This window comes from Phaethon aethereus, assembly GCF_964289735.1.
Source record: "Phaethon aethereus genome assembly, chromosome: 1".
NCBI classification, from domain to species: Eukaryota; Metazoa; Chordata; class Aves; order Phaethontiformes; family Phaethontidae; genus Phaethon; species Phaethon aethereus.
Genome location: NC_138575.1, coordinates 72,501,266 through 72,521,644, shown reverse-complemented (window position 1 = coordinate 72,521,644; position 20,379 = coordinate 72,501,266). Strand labels below are relative to the sequence as shown.

Below are 20,379 nucleotides of genomic sequence, written 5' to 3'. Positions count from 1 at the left end.
AAAAGTGAGAGAAGTTAACACCAACGTGATGAAATACCTGTACTGGTGGGAAGTACCCTTCTCAAATCCTTTTACAAGCAGAAGTCCAAGCAACCAATTCCCAGTTCCTGGGAATGCACAGATTCTCTTCTGATGCTCCTCAGTTCATATCTGCGTTATGCCTACCTATGGCTTTCTTGAAACTTCTTCCTCTCCTCATTTCACCTAATTAAGTTTGCCTCGTGACTCTAGTGATGAACTCTCCCATGATCCTTGCATCCTTTAGAACTGTCTCATGCCTTTTTTTTTACCTTTTACCCTGCCATTGTTCCTGCTCTTTCCATCCTGCTTTACCTTCAACCTTAGGACAGGTGTAGTAACAAGAAAATTACAGAGAAACACATCTGGGAGTCCTGAGTCACTTTTTCCTGAATCCTCCAGTATACAGATTCCTACTGCAATGCCAATATTACACCAAGCCAATGGCAGAAATTGGTATGCCTACACCAATACAGAGGAGCGTACTGCTAGTGTAAATTGGTATAGCTATACCCTCCTCTGTAGTTACAATTTTGTACCACAGATGTATAAAAACTACCTTTTGCCCGTATAACTATTCCATGTCATCACACTTCCAGGTGAAACAAGCTACACCAACAGAAGCTGAATTTTGTGGTTATAACTACATTTACACTAGTGGTTTGTGTTAGCTCTGCTGTGTCATCATCAAATCCTTTACTGACATAGCAATGCTGCCTGAAACACTGCAGTCAGAAGTACTGGCCTTTCAGTTGACTTCATGAGTGGATCTTATTTGCACAAATACAAAGAGAAAAATTTTGACAGGTATTGTGACACGAGAGCCTAGACAAAATGGATTAATGCATCAATAAAATAATGTGGAAACTTGGTCCGGATGAAAAATGAACTACAAGAAACAGAGGTGTAGCTTTGCCATAGATTGACAGACTAGCTTTTAGCCGTATCCCAGGCTATAACACGCTATGCAGATCTGCTACTATATCTGTACTATGAAGATAAATTTAATATAGTCCTCTTTGGAGGACAGGTTGATTATCAGTAACTCTGATATTACAGCGCTCTGAGTTTTGTAAAGGAAACACAAATAAAAATGCTACAACATTTTTAACTCAACAGTTTTCCCCCTATTTTTTGCTGGAATTACTATGTGGAGAATACAGCTTTGATGAGAATGCCATGGCAAAAGATGTAAAATGAAAGGCAGTTTTTGTCTTTAAGAGACACAGTAATGAACTGGTCAAAGTAATGTGACTTGCCTGTGGTCCCAAAATATATCAGAAGCAGAGAAAGGGAAAAATCCCTCAGTCTCTTGAGAATACCTCACCACTAGATAATTTTTCTTCCCCACAGCAAGGTTCTCTGATGTACTATAAGCTCCAAATCCTAATGCAGTTCAATCAGACTTTTTTTTTTTAAAGGACTCAGCTGAGCAGCATCTCTGAATGAGAAACTTAATCTGCAGTGACAAGAGAAAATGAAGTTTATTTTTTACAAAGAACATATTCATCCAAAAGATGCTTGCTTCTTATGATCTCAATCTGCATGAATATAACTCTGCCCAGTGTATAATTAATAGCTTAAACTTCACTTTGAGTGAAAACCAATTCTTATTTAGATCTCAATTCTCAAGAATAGAATTAGTAAGGCAAAAAAAGGTCATCTGTAAGATCACAGGCAAGCGTGTGAGCATAAACGATAAGCATTTAGACTTTTCTATTCCATACCCCTGCTCACTACATTGGCTAAACTGCAAAGCACTAAGGTAACTGTGCAAATTACACTACGGTAGAGTATGAATGGAATTAAAAATACATATGAAAAGGTCCTTTAATAAATTCAATGCCTTAAAAAAAAAAAGGTATGTTTAGAAATAAAGCTTATAAATATCCTTGGACCATATTCCTTTGCTGGGTTCGCATTACTGCAAACTCTTGCTAACAGACAGATCAATAAAAAAAAAGTTTAGAAAAAGAGGGACCCATATTCTTACGTACAGTCATGTGTTTTGTTTTATTAGGCATTTCAGGATGCTCTGAGCTTGTGGCCTGTAGCTCTAAAGACAAAAAAAAGTCTAAACGGAGGATTGATTCATTGCTGTCACATGAGAAGAGTTTGTTTTGGCTTGCTGCTGGCATTGAGAGCTAGGAGTTATTTGACACAAGCTACTTAACCCCAATTTAATTTATTTTTATATAACGTTTCATGAAGGGCATCATAAAATCATTTTTAGGGGCACCTATTCTAAATCTAAGGGAAAAATAGGAAACTGTGAAAGCAAGGTTTAAAAGTAGATGTAGAAGGTTTGGATGGTGGGATGATAAAGTGAAGAATTTTTAGAAACAGCAGATGGCCCTCCAAGAAATAAAAGATGATCATGAACAGGACAAGCGTAGGGGAGTGGAGAGCACACCCACAGCTGGGAAACCCATAGAAAGAGGGTCTATGGATACACATGAAAATCAGAAACTTCCATGAATAGTGGTGATGACACAGATAGGGTTTTACTCCTCTCTTCTTTCAAGAAGTCTCTGTCTCTCAGACAGGGTTCTGCCTCCAGATCCACTTACACGGAGCATCTAAAAAAGGAACTGCAGCAAATCAACCAGGGGAGTAACTAACGTACACCTTACAATGACAGAAGAGGCAGGGACAAGGTGGAAATGAATCCTGACAGCTTCTACAGGCACTGTAAGAAAAATTTGTGGGAAAAGGAATCATTGTAAGAAAAAGGAAGCCTGCAGGTTGAGGCAAGGCCAGGATTTCTGATCAGTAAACAAAATGAACTTGAAGACCAGAAACTACATGAGATTCCAAATCAGAATTTTACGGATGGCTGTATTAGTTGGACTGACCTGTAGCCTGTACACAGCCTTCTGATTTTTTTTAAATTTGGATATTTGAAATCTGGTATTCTATTTGTGGGTCAGACAGGATGTGAGCTCATGGATATTTCCTTAGGAAGGGAATAATGGATGACGAAATCTTGTGGTGCTGAGTGCAATGGTCATTAGCACACAAGTATTTTTTTGCCCATCTCATTCAAAGCTAAATGGATTCCAGAAATCATCAAGTCTTTCAGGTGCTTCTGCAGGAGGCAGGGTGAAATGCTCATAAATACAGTCCAATATAATAGTAAATGAGAGCTTTTGACAGATCTTCACAATGTTGTCTGGCTCACTAAACCACTCTGGTCTGAGAACAATTCATCATGTCACCATTTTGGCTTCACTTTAGGTTTTTTCTGGATTACAACAAAGCAGGAGCCGCAGAGTATTTATTCCCTTTGCTGTCTCATAACTTGGGGAACTTCTACTGGAATTCATCCCTGAACGACTTCCAAATACTCTTCTGGGGAAGAACTCTGCACAAGTACATCAAATCACTGTTAACAACATCACGAGAAAAGCAATTTGGACTAAAAGATAGCCCAAACATAAGAAAAATTTCACCCTGAGGCAACTCCGCAGGCTGTGTTAAGCTACCCGAGGGATCATTACGGTTTGGGGTTTCAGATTTCAGATACAGGACTCTGATGAGAAGGCAGAAGAAAGGGAGCTGAAAGTACAGGATAGTATAGAATTACAAGCTGCTGAGGCCAGAAGTGCAGCTCTGAGCTTTCTGCATGACAGTGAAGAAGCAAAGCAAAAAAGCTGAGAACATTATTGACCTTGTTTCGCTGCTAATGAGACGTGCAGAGATTCTGCAAGTGCAGGAATTTAAACAGTCCACTATTGATGTGTTCTTCCCAACAGTGAAAATAAAACTGTTTAGAACATACTGTACACTGTATTGAAACGCACTGAGCTCACCCTCAATATAATGATTCATTATTTCCATTTTCTTTAGCAATTAGTTTGAAATGAAAAGAGAGACTTGAAAATAAAAAAAGCCCTGGCCTGCTTATGTAATTAACAGATCTGTGTATGACCTGATTCTCTGCGCAGCGGTTCCAGCACAGTGCTCTGCTGTACCAGCTCATGTCGAGGTCTCCATCTTTAGTTGCAAAGCATAATCCACCATAAACATCTGAACATTTGACCTGTGTACCTGTGTGAGAGTAGAAGTGTCCAAGCAAAGCTAATTTACATGGCGTGACACTTGCTCTCACAACTACTTTAATCAAGCTGACTTGCTTTGGACTACTTCAGGTAATCTTTACATTATACTGCAAATATGACTGCTTCTGAAATTTTTCCTTTCAGTTGTAGACGTATACTATTTTATCTAACACTTTTTACATCTCTAACAGATGAGCTGTGATTCCTGCAGTGCCAGCTTAACATGTTAGCACAGAGAACTGCCAGCTTCTCCCCTTCTGCTGAGAGTCACCGTCCCCACGGCACAGCTGACAAGAGCCTGCACTTTAGCTGCTTCAACACAAAATCTGCTCGCTTTTGCTGACAGCTGAATTCAAGCTGCCAGAGGGCAAGAAACAACTACCTGAGTCCAGTAGCGCTTTCAACCACCACAAGAGTTTATTCAAATGAATGTGAATCAGAGCATTTACTTCCTTACTTGTAGACTACATACATTCAGAAAGACCTGTTTGTATGTGTAATGTGTTTTTCTTCAACTTGCAGTCAGCCCCAAAACGCTGACTTCATTTGCTCTACTACTGTTGCAACTGGCTATGAAGAAAAATCAACCTCAGCTATGCTGCTGTATAATACTGTTTCTTCTCTCTTCAGTGATTTCCCCCTTTGAGGATATGCATACCCCCTCATGCTTGTAAGACTCCTATGAGATACTGGAGGTAGCAGCATCCTTGTATTATGGATGGGAAAGACCAGAAGCACAGTGGAGTCAAACAAATTATTCAAGGCTGCACAAAGCTAATATAAAGAAGCCAGGATTTGAATCCTTGCGCTAGAGTACAGCATCATCTCCATAGAACATAAATACCATATGTTCCGGGAGTTTCAGAAACTATACATTAAGTGTTTGGAACGTAATACTCTAACTCTGCCTATGGTTCTGTTTACATGGCACGTAAGCAGAGTGCCGTGAATGCACAGCTTATATTACACTATACATACCCAATACTGTCTCTTAATGAGATACTTACTTTTGTAAGAATTCATCAGACCCGCAAACACTTAGAAGGCAGTCCTCCTGGACTGGGTATCGATTTGTGCAATGGAGGATCTCTCCAATTAAGTCATGAGTAATACAGCCAGCTGTAAATAAAGATAGCAAGAAAAATTAATAGTAGCTTGCTAGAGAATTCCAGGCCAGATACCTGAGCAAAGAAAATAAGAATTTCTTTGTAATTCTTAACTACTGCTGCAGACTAGCTCCATCAAGAGGAATTAGATCAAGCCACACCTGGTTTCTTTTGGTTTTTATAATTTTGTTTCAAATACTTTACAAGAAGTCACAGAACCTATGTCCATTTAGATGAAATTAGCAATCTGTTAGGTAGCTGGAATGAAGAGCTGTGCAACTTTCCCGAATTGAAAGGAAGAGTCAAATGGGGTTTTTTATATATATATATATTTTAATTTTCCTGATAATATCTTGGTACATATTCCACATGCAAACACGGTCTGATGCAAAAGTTGACTCTGATGCTGCTCATGACACAAGAAAGCTCCAGAATTTTACTTTTTATTGTTTCTGTTGTGCACACCTTTTTAGCCATAACCAAGAATTAAATTAATGTGTATATGCATTTTATATATTATATATGTAATATATTAATATTAATATGATGTATGACATTATAACAGTATGTATTATATAATAAATTATTATATATAGAATATTTTATTATAAATTATATAATTTATGATACATTTTTTAATATATGTTGACTAACATTCTGTAGATTTTTGGATTTTCAGCTTTCAACCCATCAAACAAACTAATACTCAGCCTGTTACAGCCAAATAATTCCTTAACAACTAAAGAAAGATTCATAAAAAAGACTGTCACTTAATGAAGCAGCACAGGAAGAGAGGGTGGAAAAAAATATTTTAAATGTATTTCATTTTTACTGATGTGGCTTAAGAGGTAAAAATTACCAGAGCTGGAATCATATATTCTCCCATTCACCACTGATACAGGATGTACTAGAGCAGTGGCAGCTTCTCACAGTCACTAGTGACAGAAAAATTCAGGTTGGGAAGGATCTCAGTAGGCTCATCTAAGTCCAGACTCCTCCCCAAAGTGGGGTCAACACTGAATGCAGACCAGCTTGTTCAGGGTTTTATCCTGCAGGATTTTAAAAACCTCCATAAGCAAACTGTTCCAATTCTTAATTATTCTCCTTTTCCTTACACCCATTTGGAATGTCTCCTGTTTCACTTGTGATCAACAGGTACTTTCCCTGACCTGTACAGAACCTTGGGTGCAGAGGAGTCTTAGCAACTGCAGACTCTTAAGTCTTAGATTCAGAAACTGAGTCAAGGCTGCAAAACATTCCACAACTCTTTGGGAGTAGCCCTACACTTTAAATTAGGCACAAGTTTAAATTCCTTCAAAATCAAAGTCTGAATTGTTGGCCCATTTTGAGACTGCCAGAATTGGTCCCAACTGTGACTAAATAAAGCAGATATCTATACACTCACCAAGTTTAATATTTAATGTGATTTTAATTTTACAGCAAATATGCTGAACATGCTTCACAAAGTATGCACTCAAGACCCACGTAAGGCTTCTCTCCAAGTACCTTTCCAGGTAACAAATGCATTTTGTTATCATCTTCATGGAAGTGAATTGTGGAAGGGTATGGACACCTTAATCACTTACCACGTTGTGTAAGAAGCAGAGGATATGGTGAATAATCTGTCCAAACACTGATTCTGAACTTTGATTCACCAAGGATATGGTCTGGGAACCTTGTCGCGACACTCCAAATTTTCCCGGTGTTTGTCTTCAAGTCAAAAGCAGGACAGGAATTTCTTATTCTGAAGAGAACATGTGATGAAATTATGTCTAAATAGGTATGCATTTCAGCTCTCTTATAAAAGCACAATAAAAATTCTACAAGATACCTATAATAATAGTATATAGAGAGCTGTTAGGAATAAAATTGTATGCAAATAGAGGGGAAAATGGTAGCAACTCAAACATTGTTTTCATGCATTAGTGAGATAACTACATATCAGAGAGCATACATATAACTACGTCTTTTACTTAATAGGAAAACCGTCAGTAAAATCTTCAGGGACTTCACAGAATAGCTGCTGACCTTGACCTCAGTGAAGCCAAATGGAGTTTAAACACAGACTTCAGCGTACACTGAGCACAGGAGAAATAAGGGTGCTCAAACATGTGCTTAAATAACAGAGTTTCAACAAAACTAACCAAGAGCACGTGCATAGACAGCTGCGCCTAGGACAGCTGGTCAAAATGAACACAGGAACATGCTTTCTGAGCAAAATCTTAAGAAGTTCCTATTTTCACAGTGCTCTAGAATCCGATCTGAAATCCTCATTACTAAAACCCTGGGTATTTATGTAAATGTCTGTAGAGAGCAATACCTGTTACAGTCATTGAGCCCCTCTGATACACCATTACCTATCAAATATATTGCACCTCCTCCTTCCAATTACCAAAGACTTGCAGACACTAATTCCTCCTGAGCAATCGTTTTCTAATGAACACTAGTCACAGGCCTGTCAGCTGAGATTAAACTTGCTTTTTAAGCAAATACACTTTGCAGCTGCAGGTAAGGGTACATATTGTACCAGCTGAAGCTTTACATGTCACTGATTTGCCTAAATATTTCAGTAGCTAAACTCAAACCTCTTGTACTAAGCATACTGCACTCATTTTTGTTTGTTAGTTCAAGAAGCATTTTGTAGCTTCTGAGTTGGCAGCGCTTTATACCGTCCGATTATAGTATATTTTGAACCATAGCTGTGTCACAAAGTTCTTCATCACCATGTTACCTCCTGCTCCAGGGTTGCCGCCCAAGTCTCTTAAACAACAGTATGAGCTACTCTTTTATGCCATGTATTTCTATAGCATGAGAAGGAAAAAAAGTCTAGGCTTCCAAAATTAATAATCCAATGAAGAAGCCCATTTCTTATAATGAAAAGCTAGGGGCCATGATGTTTCAGTGGGGTAGGAGAAAATGAGGCTTGACAACGCCTTCACTACTAGATTGCTACCCATAGTAAAAAATCAGAGGCTGCTTTAGTGACCTATGTAGTTGATGTCAGTCTATTTTCTTTGCGAGCAAGGTACACATAAAGCTTTCCCCTATCACCAAATTCACTCTTGTACCCTGTTTCTGTAAGAAGGCCAAGGACCAAATAAGACTGGAAAATTCACTACCCCTTCTTCAGCATCAAATTAATGGGCTACGGGGCATGAACCACCTCCTCAACTGACTGGCAGTCATTTCAAAACTAGGAGAACCTCATCTCCTTCCCTAACCCCATGCTATCTATATATTAGGATAATGTGGGGACAGAAACTATCCTTTTCAGATAAAAATGCATTCAGTTCCAGAAAGCATTGCTCATTTATGGCCATCTATTGTTTTCAAGTGATTAAAGGGCTTCTGACCTGAGCAGGTGGGCAAAACATGCCCATCACAAAATTCTGAAAGGTTAGGTCTTCCAAGGCATAACTGAAGTACTACACTAGTACTACATGATGAAAATCTTGTGCTACCTGCTTTCTGTGCTGCAACAACGCAGTGTATGCAGAGAGTACTAATATTTATAGGGATTTGCTATTTCACAGCATTTCATAATGCTATGTATTTCTCTGCGGTGCGTAACACATCCTTGAAGTCAGTAGGAGGTGGAGGAACTCTGCATTTTGCAGCATTGAACCCTGAGACTATCAGCTTGGCATCTTCTGGTATCAAACTTGCTTTAGGATGTATTCTGAAGCCACCCATGGATGAATGTTCATGAATTATATCCATAATTGTAACCAGATAAAGGGATTTTGAAAACTGATTTACAGTTGTGTACAATGAAATATTTCAATTACAGATTGCTACCTGTACAAATATTACCTAGAGAAAAATATGATGGGCTTCTCTTTGAGCTACATGCTAGAGGTGCAAGCCTGCATGACACAGAGTTTGAATTATATGGCTTGCCTCTTGTATAAAACTGCCAGTTATTGAGATTCTTTGGGGACTGGAAGGATGCTCATTTGTCAAGACTGAATATCTTGGTTATTTGCAAATTTACGACATTTTTTGTCTTTTGTTTGCTGTGACATTTTGTCCTAAGAATGCTTTCCCATTTATTTGACAGAAGAAAATAAAAAGTTGGTTTTTGCTTTATTTCGTTTTTTTTAAGAGTATTTGCTAGTGATGCACACTAAACACATTATTGTAAACCAGGAATGGCTTCATTCTATTAATCTTTTTATCCTTGTAAATAAACTCATTTATTCACAAAAAAAGGAAAAAAAAATCAATGGAAAGCTTTTCTGATAATTAGAATGCAAAGTTAAGTGTAGAATGTTTGGACATTAAAAAAATCTGAATATCTGAGAGAAAACCCTGTCATGTGGAATGTGCCTTCATGCATCTGATGTTAGTAGAATCAGGTTGGGGTTCAGACTGATGAACTGTGTTAAAAAAGAAAACCGAGACGCATGTGAATGAGTATGTTTTGAAGCTGACCATCCACCCATATGAATATATAATATATTCACTGTTAATTTCAGGGCAACATCAAACTGGTTGTTTTTTTTTTCTTTTAAGAGAAGTAGGCTTGGCTGACCTTGAATATAGTACATTCATTAAAGTCTAATTAAAAAAATAGAAAGCAGTATTCCATTTTCCAACTACTTTTCTGAGGGAAAAAGCATGCATTTGTGCTAACAACTTGATAGTGTGATCAGCGAATATCTACAAAGGAAAAAGAATCTGCACAGATGGTCTAAAAACTTGTATTTCTTTGTGCTCTTGGATTTCAACACAGTTTCTTTTTCTGAAGAAGATTAAGAAAGTAAAACCAGTTCTATCCCATTAAGCCACGCTATTAACTGTAACGGTAAACAATAATTAAAGGAGTTTTTGTCGCTTGCTAAGTCTCACTTTTCATCGTGACAGTATGTAGCAATTCTGTTCCCAGTCAGTCAGTTCCTCCAATTCTTTTTTCCTGCTCTGAGCTACACAGGCACTAATATTGTCCAAGCCAATGGCAGAAAATGGATCTTAAGTTTCAGAAACTATAAACTATCAACACTGAAGAGTTAAATGTACTTATCACTGATAAAAGGGACAGCTAAGGGAGAAAATACATTTGGAATTAACATTCCTTTATGGATTTTAAACTTTAAACCAAAATTAGGAGCATTTCCGTATCTAAGTAGATATTGGAATTAAGGCACTGTTCAGGAATGCAGGGATAACCAATCCAATAAATATAAGTGAAATGTCATAGTTGGCTGAATAAAGTTTTTTTTCATTACTTACTTCTCCACTGCATTGCAAAAAGCAACCATGTTTTCATTACTTCCTTGATGTGCTTCAACCAGCTGGATAGACCAACCTGTAGCCTAAATGACACCAGAAGAAACAGAGCTCAGTTATTTAGATAACAGAAGCAGAAGAAGCATAAGGCTAACCTTGCATTTTGTTCCATGAGAACTAACTTCCATACCTTATCATCACTCCCCTGACTTGATGCAACTCTAAATAAGCACAAATAATCCCATTTTGACTACACTGTAAATGCTTTCAGAGAAAAAACAAAGTCACAAAGCATCAGCTACCCTGGGTTTAACAATTATTTTTCTTCCCCTCCATGAAGAATATAAGTAATTCCAGACAAAGCTTTCAAAATTCACCTAGTGTCAGAGCACAGATAATTCTAAATGCAGAAGATGTTTGCTTAGTTTATAAAAAGGAGAGGGGACAAAATGAAGCTGATGCTGCAGCAACTTTTAATCCCTATTTTCTCTCTTTCTGCCCTGGAAGGAAGCTCACGCTCCTTTCAAACTCCATAAACCTGTCAGGTAAGTCCCTAAGATGGATAACAGGAAGCCAGTGTATTCTGTTGAACATGAAAAAAACCCAGATACTTTTTCTAAACCTGGAGAACACAGGTCTGAGCTACTATTTTGGGTGAAAGCACCCCTTTGTTTACCATAGTACCCTTCAGTCAGAACATTACCTCCAGGAAAGACCTTAATATTATTATATCTGCAAGCCCATTCTACTTGTAGAGAGATGATGTACATAGAGACATGTTCAAGGCTCGACAGAGACACCAACTTCTAAAGCCCTTCAGAAAGAGAAGCAACTAATGATGTGTCACAGAAGAGGAAACAGATACGATGAAAGTTGTATTTTATAATTTTAGTAATAATTTATACATGTGTGTAGATTTATGAAAATTAATAATAAATAATAAAAAAACAAATTCAAGATTTTTTGTTTTACAAGGAAGTGCAATATGCATGAAAAGATGCAGGCTGGGAAATTTTACTTACAATTTAAAAGATGGGATGAGTATAAAAGATGAAAGGTCTGTTGGGAGCTGGCTAGTGGGGAGATCACAACGTCAGAACTGAAAGCTCAGAAGTTACAAAACTTTTACAGATACCATCAGTCTTGGGTATCATTGTATGTAACATTTTCATCAACTACAACAGCACAAGCATTAGGTGAGAGCTTATGAAATTTAAAGATAATAAGGGAGCATCATCAACAGAGGGAAAAATTGAAATGTCTGGTAGGAAAAACAATGGATAACCCTGAGGGTTGAAATAAGAGAGTGAAATTAAATTTAGCAATACAAATCAATAGTCCACCACCTCCTGATACTAAAGACAGCTGAAAAAGCTCCTTCAAAAATGACTGAAAACATAGCACCTCTACTGGTTCATTATTTTTTCCACCTTGGTTAGACAATAGACCTTACAGTTTACTTCAGCAGACAGTAATAAGGACTTCTGGTGGAGGTTTGCTATTTAGAAATTACGAACTATTTGGTAACAGGAATAGCCTCCCAAAATTATGTAGTCATAAAAAAACCCCCACAACTCAAATAGGAAGACAACAACAACAACCACCACCATTCCTGATCACACATCAGGGTAGACAGTTTTACAAAAAGATGTATTGACAAGGCTCTAGGAAGTTTGCACCTGGCATGTTGTACACCCCAACATTCCCAATGGAGGAACTGAAGCTGGAACAGGCTCGGAGGGACACTGCTACATTTGCAGGCGAGCTCCACAGCCGGGAGCGGGAGCACAGCTTGCAGAGCACAGCCGGCAGGTGAAGCCACAGCACTTGCTGCAGCAGGAGCGCAAAGGGAGGCCAGAACCTGTGCTGAAGGCTACGCGGTGATGGTGGTGACATGCCACATGGCACAAACTTTGTCACGGGGTGCAGAAACTGCCCCCGGGGACAGCAGAGACACAGAGCTCCAGAGGAAGGATGCTGCAGCCCAGATCTCTGGCTGCAGGACTTGTCTGGTGCCTCTCTGTGGGGCTGGGGACAGCAATGTCCTCACTGGTGGGACCTGTGCTTTGGTTACGGTGCCAAGCTGCTGGTGAAGGAGCTGCAGGAGGAGGAACAGGAGACTGACAGGGACTTTAGAGAGCTAAGGACCATCCATGACCTGTGCTGCAAAGGAGAGAAACTTGGTCCTGCAGTGGATGGAGGACTCACACAGGAGGGAAGGCTGGAAACCTGCTGCTTCCAGCAACATAAAAAGGCTCCTTTTCTACCTGCAGTTCTGTCATTACAGAGCGGGTATAGTGCCCTGGAAAATGTGCATGGAAAAAGAGAGATAGTGGATGAATAAAAAGCTAAGAAAACTAGGCCACAGGTAAGAAAAGGTGAAGCTGGGACGCAACACCGAATGGGACTGAAGATACTAAAAAAGCAAACTGGGAACTGGGCAAGGAGGAATAGAGAGGGATTAAGCAAGGAGAGGGCCAAGACTGGGAAAAGATGATTATCTGCGAGAACATGGGTATAGATCCTCAAGTTCATGGCTTGAAGAAGAATGCAATTAAATAATGACTGGCAAAAAGGAGGTTGACAGACAAAGCTGGAATCTGGACCCTCTATCTGGACCCTCTCCTGCAGGAGACAAAAGTAACATAGGAGGCTTCTGCCTCTCTGTACCTCTGCTGGCAGCATTTCCGAGTGAATTCTAATGGGAAACTAGCAATATTCTACACAGAGAGAATTAATATACCATTGCTAACTAACTCAAATTAGTTCTGGTGGCAGAGGTGTACGTAGTAGATATATAGTTCCAACTGCACTGGTGAATCATGTGGTTGAGAGATTTATTTTTGTCATTTCTCCTTTCAGGTGTCCAGAAACTTTAATTTCTTCCCGTTGTATATAGAGGTAAGATACTAATTACACATATTATTCTTCTGTAGGACTCCAGTCTCCATTTACGTTGCAAATATCTGAAAGTGTGCAGTGAATAAGACAGAGAATTGCGTATGGAGAGAACTGATGACAACAGGGATAAAGTAACAGAGTGCATCCCTGGATGACTGGAATCTATCTTTTCCCATCCACAGATTTCTCACATTGTGCTAATCAAGTCACCTGAAACATCCTTCCCAAATATGAACACTAACTGTGTATTTCTCATTTCTACAGCATCCAAACTGAAATCATGAAGTTTTGTCTGATGATTTTGGGCTTGGGTGAAGAAGTGAGTCTTGTTATTTATTCTGAAAACATTAGATCCTAAATATCATAGATGGAACAGCCAAATCTACTGGATACTTTTTAAGTTGTACTTCAGTTTTCTTTCTAATACAGCGAAAATAAAATGTCTTTTCACAGGGATGTTATGAAGACAGTTTCTTTAGAATTTTTGAATATCTGACTTGGTGATGACAAGGCCAGAGAAAATTAACGTTGCCTTTATTACACTGGACATATTTTGATTAGCACGCATTAAATAATGCCTAGGGCCATACAACTGCATCCAAGAGCTAAGGATCAGAATGACAGTATGATTTCAGCGATGTGAATATTTCGTCTTGCATACCTATGACCTATCTCAATGCTAATCTCCATGTTTCAGCACCCTTTCCATTTCACTCCGTCTGCGGTCCTGGTTCTCATCTCCTACTACTCAGATGCATAACTTACTCACCCTGGACCTCACCAATCCAATCTGTGCTGTTCTCCTCCTTTTGCAGTGATGCTCCACTTTTCCAACTGCTCTGACAGTCTTACTCAGCATCAGCCCTGTCATCCTGCAACCCTTCTTATCTTTTCCAAAACACACAGCCAGCAGCAATGAGTTACTTCTTCACAGGCTTCTTCTACCCTTCCCTCTCTCAGCTTGGTTTCATTCCTGTTTTCCCTCTTACCATCTCAAGGCTCAGTTGCCAAACCTTTGCCTCGGCTCTCTTTCTATCATGACATGGCTGTTTCTCCCTGAAGGAATTCCTGTATCCACACAGATTTTTCTGCTACAAATCAATTCTCTCTTCTCTCCCATTTCTTCCTCTTCTAGCTAAACAGCTCGAATACTTCCTTGACTTAATCAAATCCTCCCACACATTCAATTGTAGTTGCCCTTGACTCGCTCATCTCTTCCTCCCTTATAATTCTCTCCTCCTCCACCACAGAAGCATTTGTGCCTGTTCTTACATGCCTGCTTCCTCTAGCACCTCTTCTTCCCATATCACAATTTAATCTCCTCCTGCTTGTTTGTATCTCCCTATTTTTTACTTTTCTCGTAGAATCATAAGAAGGCTTGTTCTTTTCATCGTGATGTCAGCATGCTTTAGTTTTCCCATCATAAGTAAAAATCAAAACCAGCCTTTTGTCTCTCCACCTATTCATCCCCTTCTCTTTTGTATTCATCACTGAACTTCCAAAACGTGGTGCCCAGGATTAGTCTTAAGAGTTCCTGCTCTCAGATATATTTCCCACTACACCCCACCTCCCCATCTGTCTGGGTCTGCATATGTTTGGTTCTATAGTTCTCCCTATTCACAGACATAGAAACACGTCAATCAAGTGTCTCTTCCCCTTTGCTTTATGATACTGTGATCCCTGGGAGGTAAAAGCAGAAGGTGAACCTAAACTCTCTTTTAATATTCATGGTGCAGAGGTATCCTGTAGGCTATTTCAGGATTCCCATAATGATTCAGAATGCTTACAAGGACTAGAGGAAAGCGAGGATTTATAATTTTCTTTTTTCTTCTCTATGTCAGGATTTTGAAAGAAGGAAAATGAGGAGAGATATAACATCGGGGAGAGTCATGGGAGTCCCATAAGACATCGTTATTAAAAACTGCAACACCACGAATGGAGCTATGAACATCTGATGGAAGGAGGAAAAAGAGATTAAGTATTTGCTTCAAAAAGACAGCTAAAAACAGTGTCATAGGATCCAGCTTCCACAGTTATAGTAGATATGTCTATTTTTAGAAAATAATTATACATGCACACATAAGTGCATGCATAACATGGTGAAGGCAGGACATGGTATGTTTCATCTCTCAGGATCAGGATATGACACAGAGACAATAATCTGGCTCAACAGAAAAACAGATTCAGCATAATGTATTGTTACTTTGAATCTCAGGTTTCATATCAGACCATACAGATTTGTTAGCTTATCTCTTCCAAATGTATCTTACTCTATGTTTCTGTACTTATCCTGCTGTGGTAGTTTTATGTTTCAATGAGCCATCAAATGAACATACCAGAGCATTCTAGACCATAATCTAGATTATTTTCTGGTGTAAAATGGCAAGTTTCCATTGAGAGTCAAAGGAGATACTTCATTTTATGCTAGGTGAGGAACTGGCCCAATTATTTTAAAATGAAGTCTTTTTTAATAGGTGGATTGCAGAAATGTGTTGACATTTTAAGTATAAATTGGTTAAAACATGAAACAGGTAGGACACAGATTCTGCCAGTATAAAATCCTCATTAGCTAGCCAGAGTAGGAACCTTCCCTTCAAAAGTCATTTTTTTTATGGTCTGCTGGGTTCTATTCTGTTATTAGAATCAAAGGAAGGGGATGCTCAGAGGTTTTCATACCGTATAAAAATCTCTTAAATAATCATGTACTGTTTGTTTGAGGGCATCCTCCTTGTAAAGATACAAAAATACTGTGGGAAATTCTGACTGCTAAGAAATCAAGTTACACAACTATTGGAAAATATACCTGACACTTCCTTGCATCTCTATCTTTGGAAGTAGTAAAGACCAAATAAGAAGCGAATAAGAAGTCTCACAGTTGCTTTTGGCCAGCTGAATCTTAAGACACATGACAAAAACTCTCTATAGGAGCAAAAGCTTTTGCTTCCCCCAAAGCAAAAATGTTTTATTTTCATCAGATTTTTAAATCACATACTTCTAATCCATGTTGCATCAGCATAAATGAATACACAAAGTACAAGAACACAAACAAGAATCAAGAATTTTAACCACTATTAATATGACAAAATTTAAATACCTGTCTGTCATGTGCAGAGCTGCTGGGCCAGGTGGGTCCTCCATCACATCTTCTGGAAGTGTTGGCTAAACAGGCTTCCCCATTTCCACTTTCATCTCTCACTTCTTGTCCAAATGGATAGTTGTTTAAGAAAACAGGACATTGAGCGTCTACATTGTCAAAGCCTATCTGAAAACTCAGATTTGTGTTGCCTCTTTCCACACTTGAATCAAACACATTTGTGACTGGAGTTATACTACTCCCTCCATAGATTTCTCTCTCTTGACTGTAGGCGTAAGGATCCACCAGAGACAAGTTTCTGTAATCAGATAGTAAAGAACATCTGAAGCCAACTGTTGGTGACACTGTGCCTTGATGCTGGTGAGAGATAGTATTTCCAGGGTAAAGTTCACCATAAGCAACTAGAGGTTGACCACAAAACTGTTGGTCAGGCACATTCAGACCAAAGACATCTGATGGGAAAAGATTTTCTTCATGATGATATGAATGTGTTGAACCATAAAAAAAAAATTCATTGTTGACTTCATCAACTATTCGATCGAATCCTAGATGGACCTCTCCAGTAGAACCAGAATGGTACATTGGGTAAGATGCTTGGTCTCCAGCCTGTCCTTCACAAAATTCATTGTGTGAGAAAGGCACCATCCCAAAGTATGCCATGGCCGATTCTTCTGTTCAGTTTTATTAATCCTCAGGGAAGTCTTACAAAAGTTCCAAGGTCAAGAGAGTAATCTTCAGAACTGGAGCTACATACCCACTGAAATGAAACATAGAATAAAAGCTATACTCCAAAATATCTACTATAATGAAAGCAGTACACTTCTTTGGTCTTTTTTTTTGCTTTAGGGCTTTCTCCACAGGGTGGAAACATTTTCTTAACCTGGAGCTTGAATATTCTTTTGCCTGATTCTTATTTCCAGACATATTATTACTTATATTTTACTCTATTAAATTATTATAAACCTGGACTGCTAAATAGCAGCAACAGGATGCCTGAAACAATTGATCTAAATATTAAGACACTAATTCTGACAAATCTCTGTATTATTTCCATTATTTTACACTTGCATCGCATACAATGCAGGGATCTAAAACAATCAGGTAGGAAAGATTCATATTAATGGTCACTTTAATGGCAGTTTCATTCACATCTTCCCCTTTTTTTGTGCCTCAAATTTCTTCACATTCTACCACTTTTTATCCTAGTTTAATCAGGTGAAGAAAAGTTAAGTCAAAGAACATAGAAGACAGGCATCTCCAATTAATATTCAAATCACTACACCCCAAAAGCTTGGATATGACATATATAAAGAAAAACAAATACAAAGAAATCAATTTATGCCCTTTTTGTTTCTTCGTTTTTCAAAACTGATATATCTTCAAAGCCTGAGGTTCTATCTTTTTTAGTGAATTAACAGGCAAGGGCATGAGCTTCTGCAGAAGTTCACCGTCATTCATGCTGTTGCTAGCAAACTACCTGATATGATTTTGGCATGTGTCAAGCAGTCCTATGGTTCAGATGGGCAGCATGTACCGGAGACTGCTGTCAGCAGGCATAAGAGTATCTTCTTTAAGAAGAGAGTTTAGTTCTAAACCAAAAATCTATTCTGGGCCACTTGCTCTCAATGCCTTGGCCTGTTCCATTTACTGATACAGATGTAGCCCAAAAACACAAATGACACAGAATAGCAATACTACATAAAGTACACAGTTGTGTTGGGTACTTTATCACATAAAACAAATAGAAACATCTCATTTAATAATTCAATTTTAAAAAAATATATTCCCTAGTAGGAAAAAAAAAGCTACTGAGATAGAAAGTGTGCTCAGAAATTGCTAAAGCTTAGCTCCACAAATAGCTTTTCCAATATGTCCCCAAGATCTATACTGTATTAGTGCCTTGCAATGAAAATCTATATTACAACAGAAGGTATTCATCACAACTTTATTTATTTTTGTTTTATTTGAAGTCAAACTCTAGGTGACATAGGCTTCTGTCACCCACAGTGAAGAATAAGAAGAGAAATGAAAAGTTAAATAGGCTCAAATGAAACCTCCAACTCAGAAGCTAAACTACTCTTTCAAGAACTCAGCTTAGTGATACCACGTGTTGTGTGCTTTGGTTTGCTTTGAGTTGAACAAAAAAGGATTTATGAAGTTACACTAAGCCAGATAAACAAAATTACGCATACCACTTTGAATGGTGATCTAAGCACGAATTTCAGAGTGAATCCTGAAGTTCGCTATGTTTTTAAGATTAAGATGACACCCCTTTTTTTCAGAAAAAGTTAATAAGCATAGCAATAAGAATTTTTTAAATGAAATTGTCCTCATTTAAACTTCCTCTGTTTCTCATTTCTACTGCAGGTAAATAAAAGAAAGAAAATGAGAAAAGGATATCTCCATTAAAACAAGAATGATAGTGTCTTTTATTCTTTTTTTTTAGATCTTGAAAATTGGAATGTTTCAGGAAAAATAAAAGATAAAAGAATGGTATCTCCCTCCAGCCCCATCTTACTTAATAAAGTTCTGCTACCTGGAAGACTATAACAGAGGCACAGGAAACACACCACGCTTTCAGCGGTTCCTAAACTATTTTCTTCACATTTCAAACACATTCTGTTAATAATAACACATAGACGTCTAACAGCTAGCCTTGCTTATTCACCACTTTTAGGTGTAGCATCCCGCATTTCTCCGACAGACAAACACTCCCGGGCACACGGAGCCCACCTCGCTCGCTCTGTGCGTGAACGCTGATCTCCCGCGCCCTCCGTACCGCTCAGGAGAAGCACCGCGTTCCTCGGGGCCCGCAAAAGCCGGCCGTCAGTGCCAGGGCCAGAGCCTGGTCTGCGCATCCCGCTGCCCCGTTCTCCTGCGTGGGCTGGGAAGCCCACCTCAGCGCCCAGAAGCCTGCAGGAGGCCGCGGGTTCCCTCTCCCAGCCTGAACCCCGGCTAGTAAGACCGGGCGCTGTATTTGGGCCAACTCCTCGTCCTTCTCAAAACAGCATGCACGGTTCAGGAAAAGACCTGGCTCTTTGCCGGCTACTATTACTCCGTTTGAATCGTGCAAAGTGCACTGATAACACTGAATTTTCAAAAATCAGTAATGAGGCAAAATTTGTAATGCATTTTTTAAAAAAGGGTTACGTTTTTAGGTTAATTTTCTTTGCCTTGTGGATTCTGAACCTGTGTTTCCGAGGGTTTGGCTACAGTTATGAAGCCCTCCTTTTCCTTTCGAATGACAGCCATGTTTTCACATAAGCATGTGACTCTGAGATTGGGGGTTTGAAGGGAGAATCCCAACAAATACTGTAAAATATTTGCTAAAAATCAAGAGATTTGACAGCATCACACAATGCTCACAACATTGTAGTTGCCATCCAAGCACACAAAAATACTTTCCTTACTTCAGCACGCACATGCATTCCAGTACAAAAGCTTGGTGCACTGTGGGGTCAATTTTCCCTTTTTACCAGAACCCAGGAGGAGATGGTTGGGCCACTTGCTAAGCATTAAGAATATTTGTTGCAACCTCTTACCTGAAACACATAATTTGTCAGAAGAATAGACAGTCTCCTATGTCTTCCTGTTCACAGACACGTTCAGATGACCTATGTGCTTTCAGTAGCAAGGGGGTGTAGCTTTTTCTCCAGAAGCTTTCCTTCCTGTTTAACCGGTTTACTGCACTAAAGATTCTTTCCCACGTCTTCCTTCAGGGAAATTTCAAACAGCAGGAACAACAAAAAGGTAACACCTTATCTGTTCTCTTTCTCAATCTGGGAACCCAACGTTTTTTTTAATCCCGTTAAAAAAAAAAACAAAAAAAACCCCACAAAACATGGTGGTAGATGATCTCACACTTTCAGTACAAGTCTCAAACATGCTTAAAATAACAAGACAACTTCTCCAAGGGAAAGGCTCGTCTCTTAGAAAGACTTCTGCACAAGAACAGGATTCAGAAATTTTA

General features: G+C 38.9%; 1 protein-coding gene across 1 annotated transcript in view; it reads right to left on the bottom strand.

Annotated features, from left to right (window-relative positions):
* Window positions 1-17,069, bottom strand: part of PIK3C2G (phosphatidylinositol-4-phosphate 3-kinase catalytic subunit type 2 gamma) — a gene marked incomplete at both ends in the record, with an annotated part of 202,712 nt that extends 185,643 nt beyond the window's left edge. The window contains 4 exons of the mRNA XM_082012052.1: window positions 5,087-5,198; window positions 6,772-6,929; window positions 10,418-10,500; window positions 16,410-17,069. Of these exons, the coding sequence (XP_081868178.1) occupies window positions 5,087-5,198; window positions 6,772-6,929; window positions 10,418-10,500; window positions 16,410-17,069 (1,013 nt within the window). The remainder of the gene's footprint in view (window positions 1-5,086; window positions 5,199-6,771; window positions 6,930-10,417; window positions 10,501-16,409) is intronic.
* Between the last annotated feature and the right edge of the window lie 3,310 nt (window positions 17,070-20,379).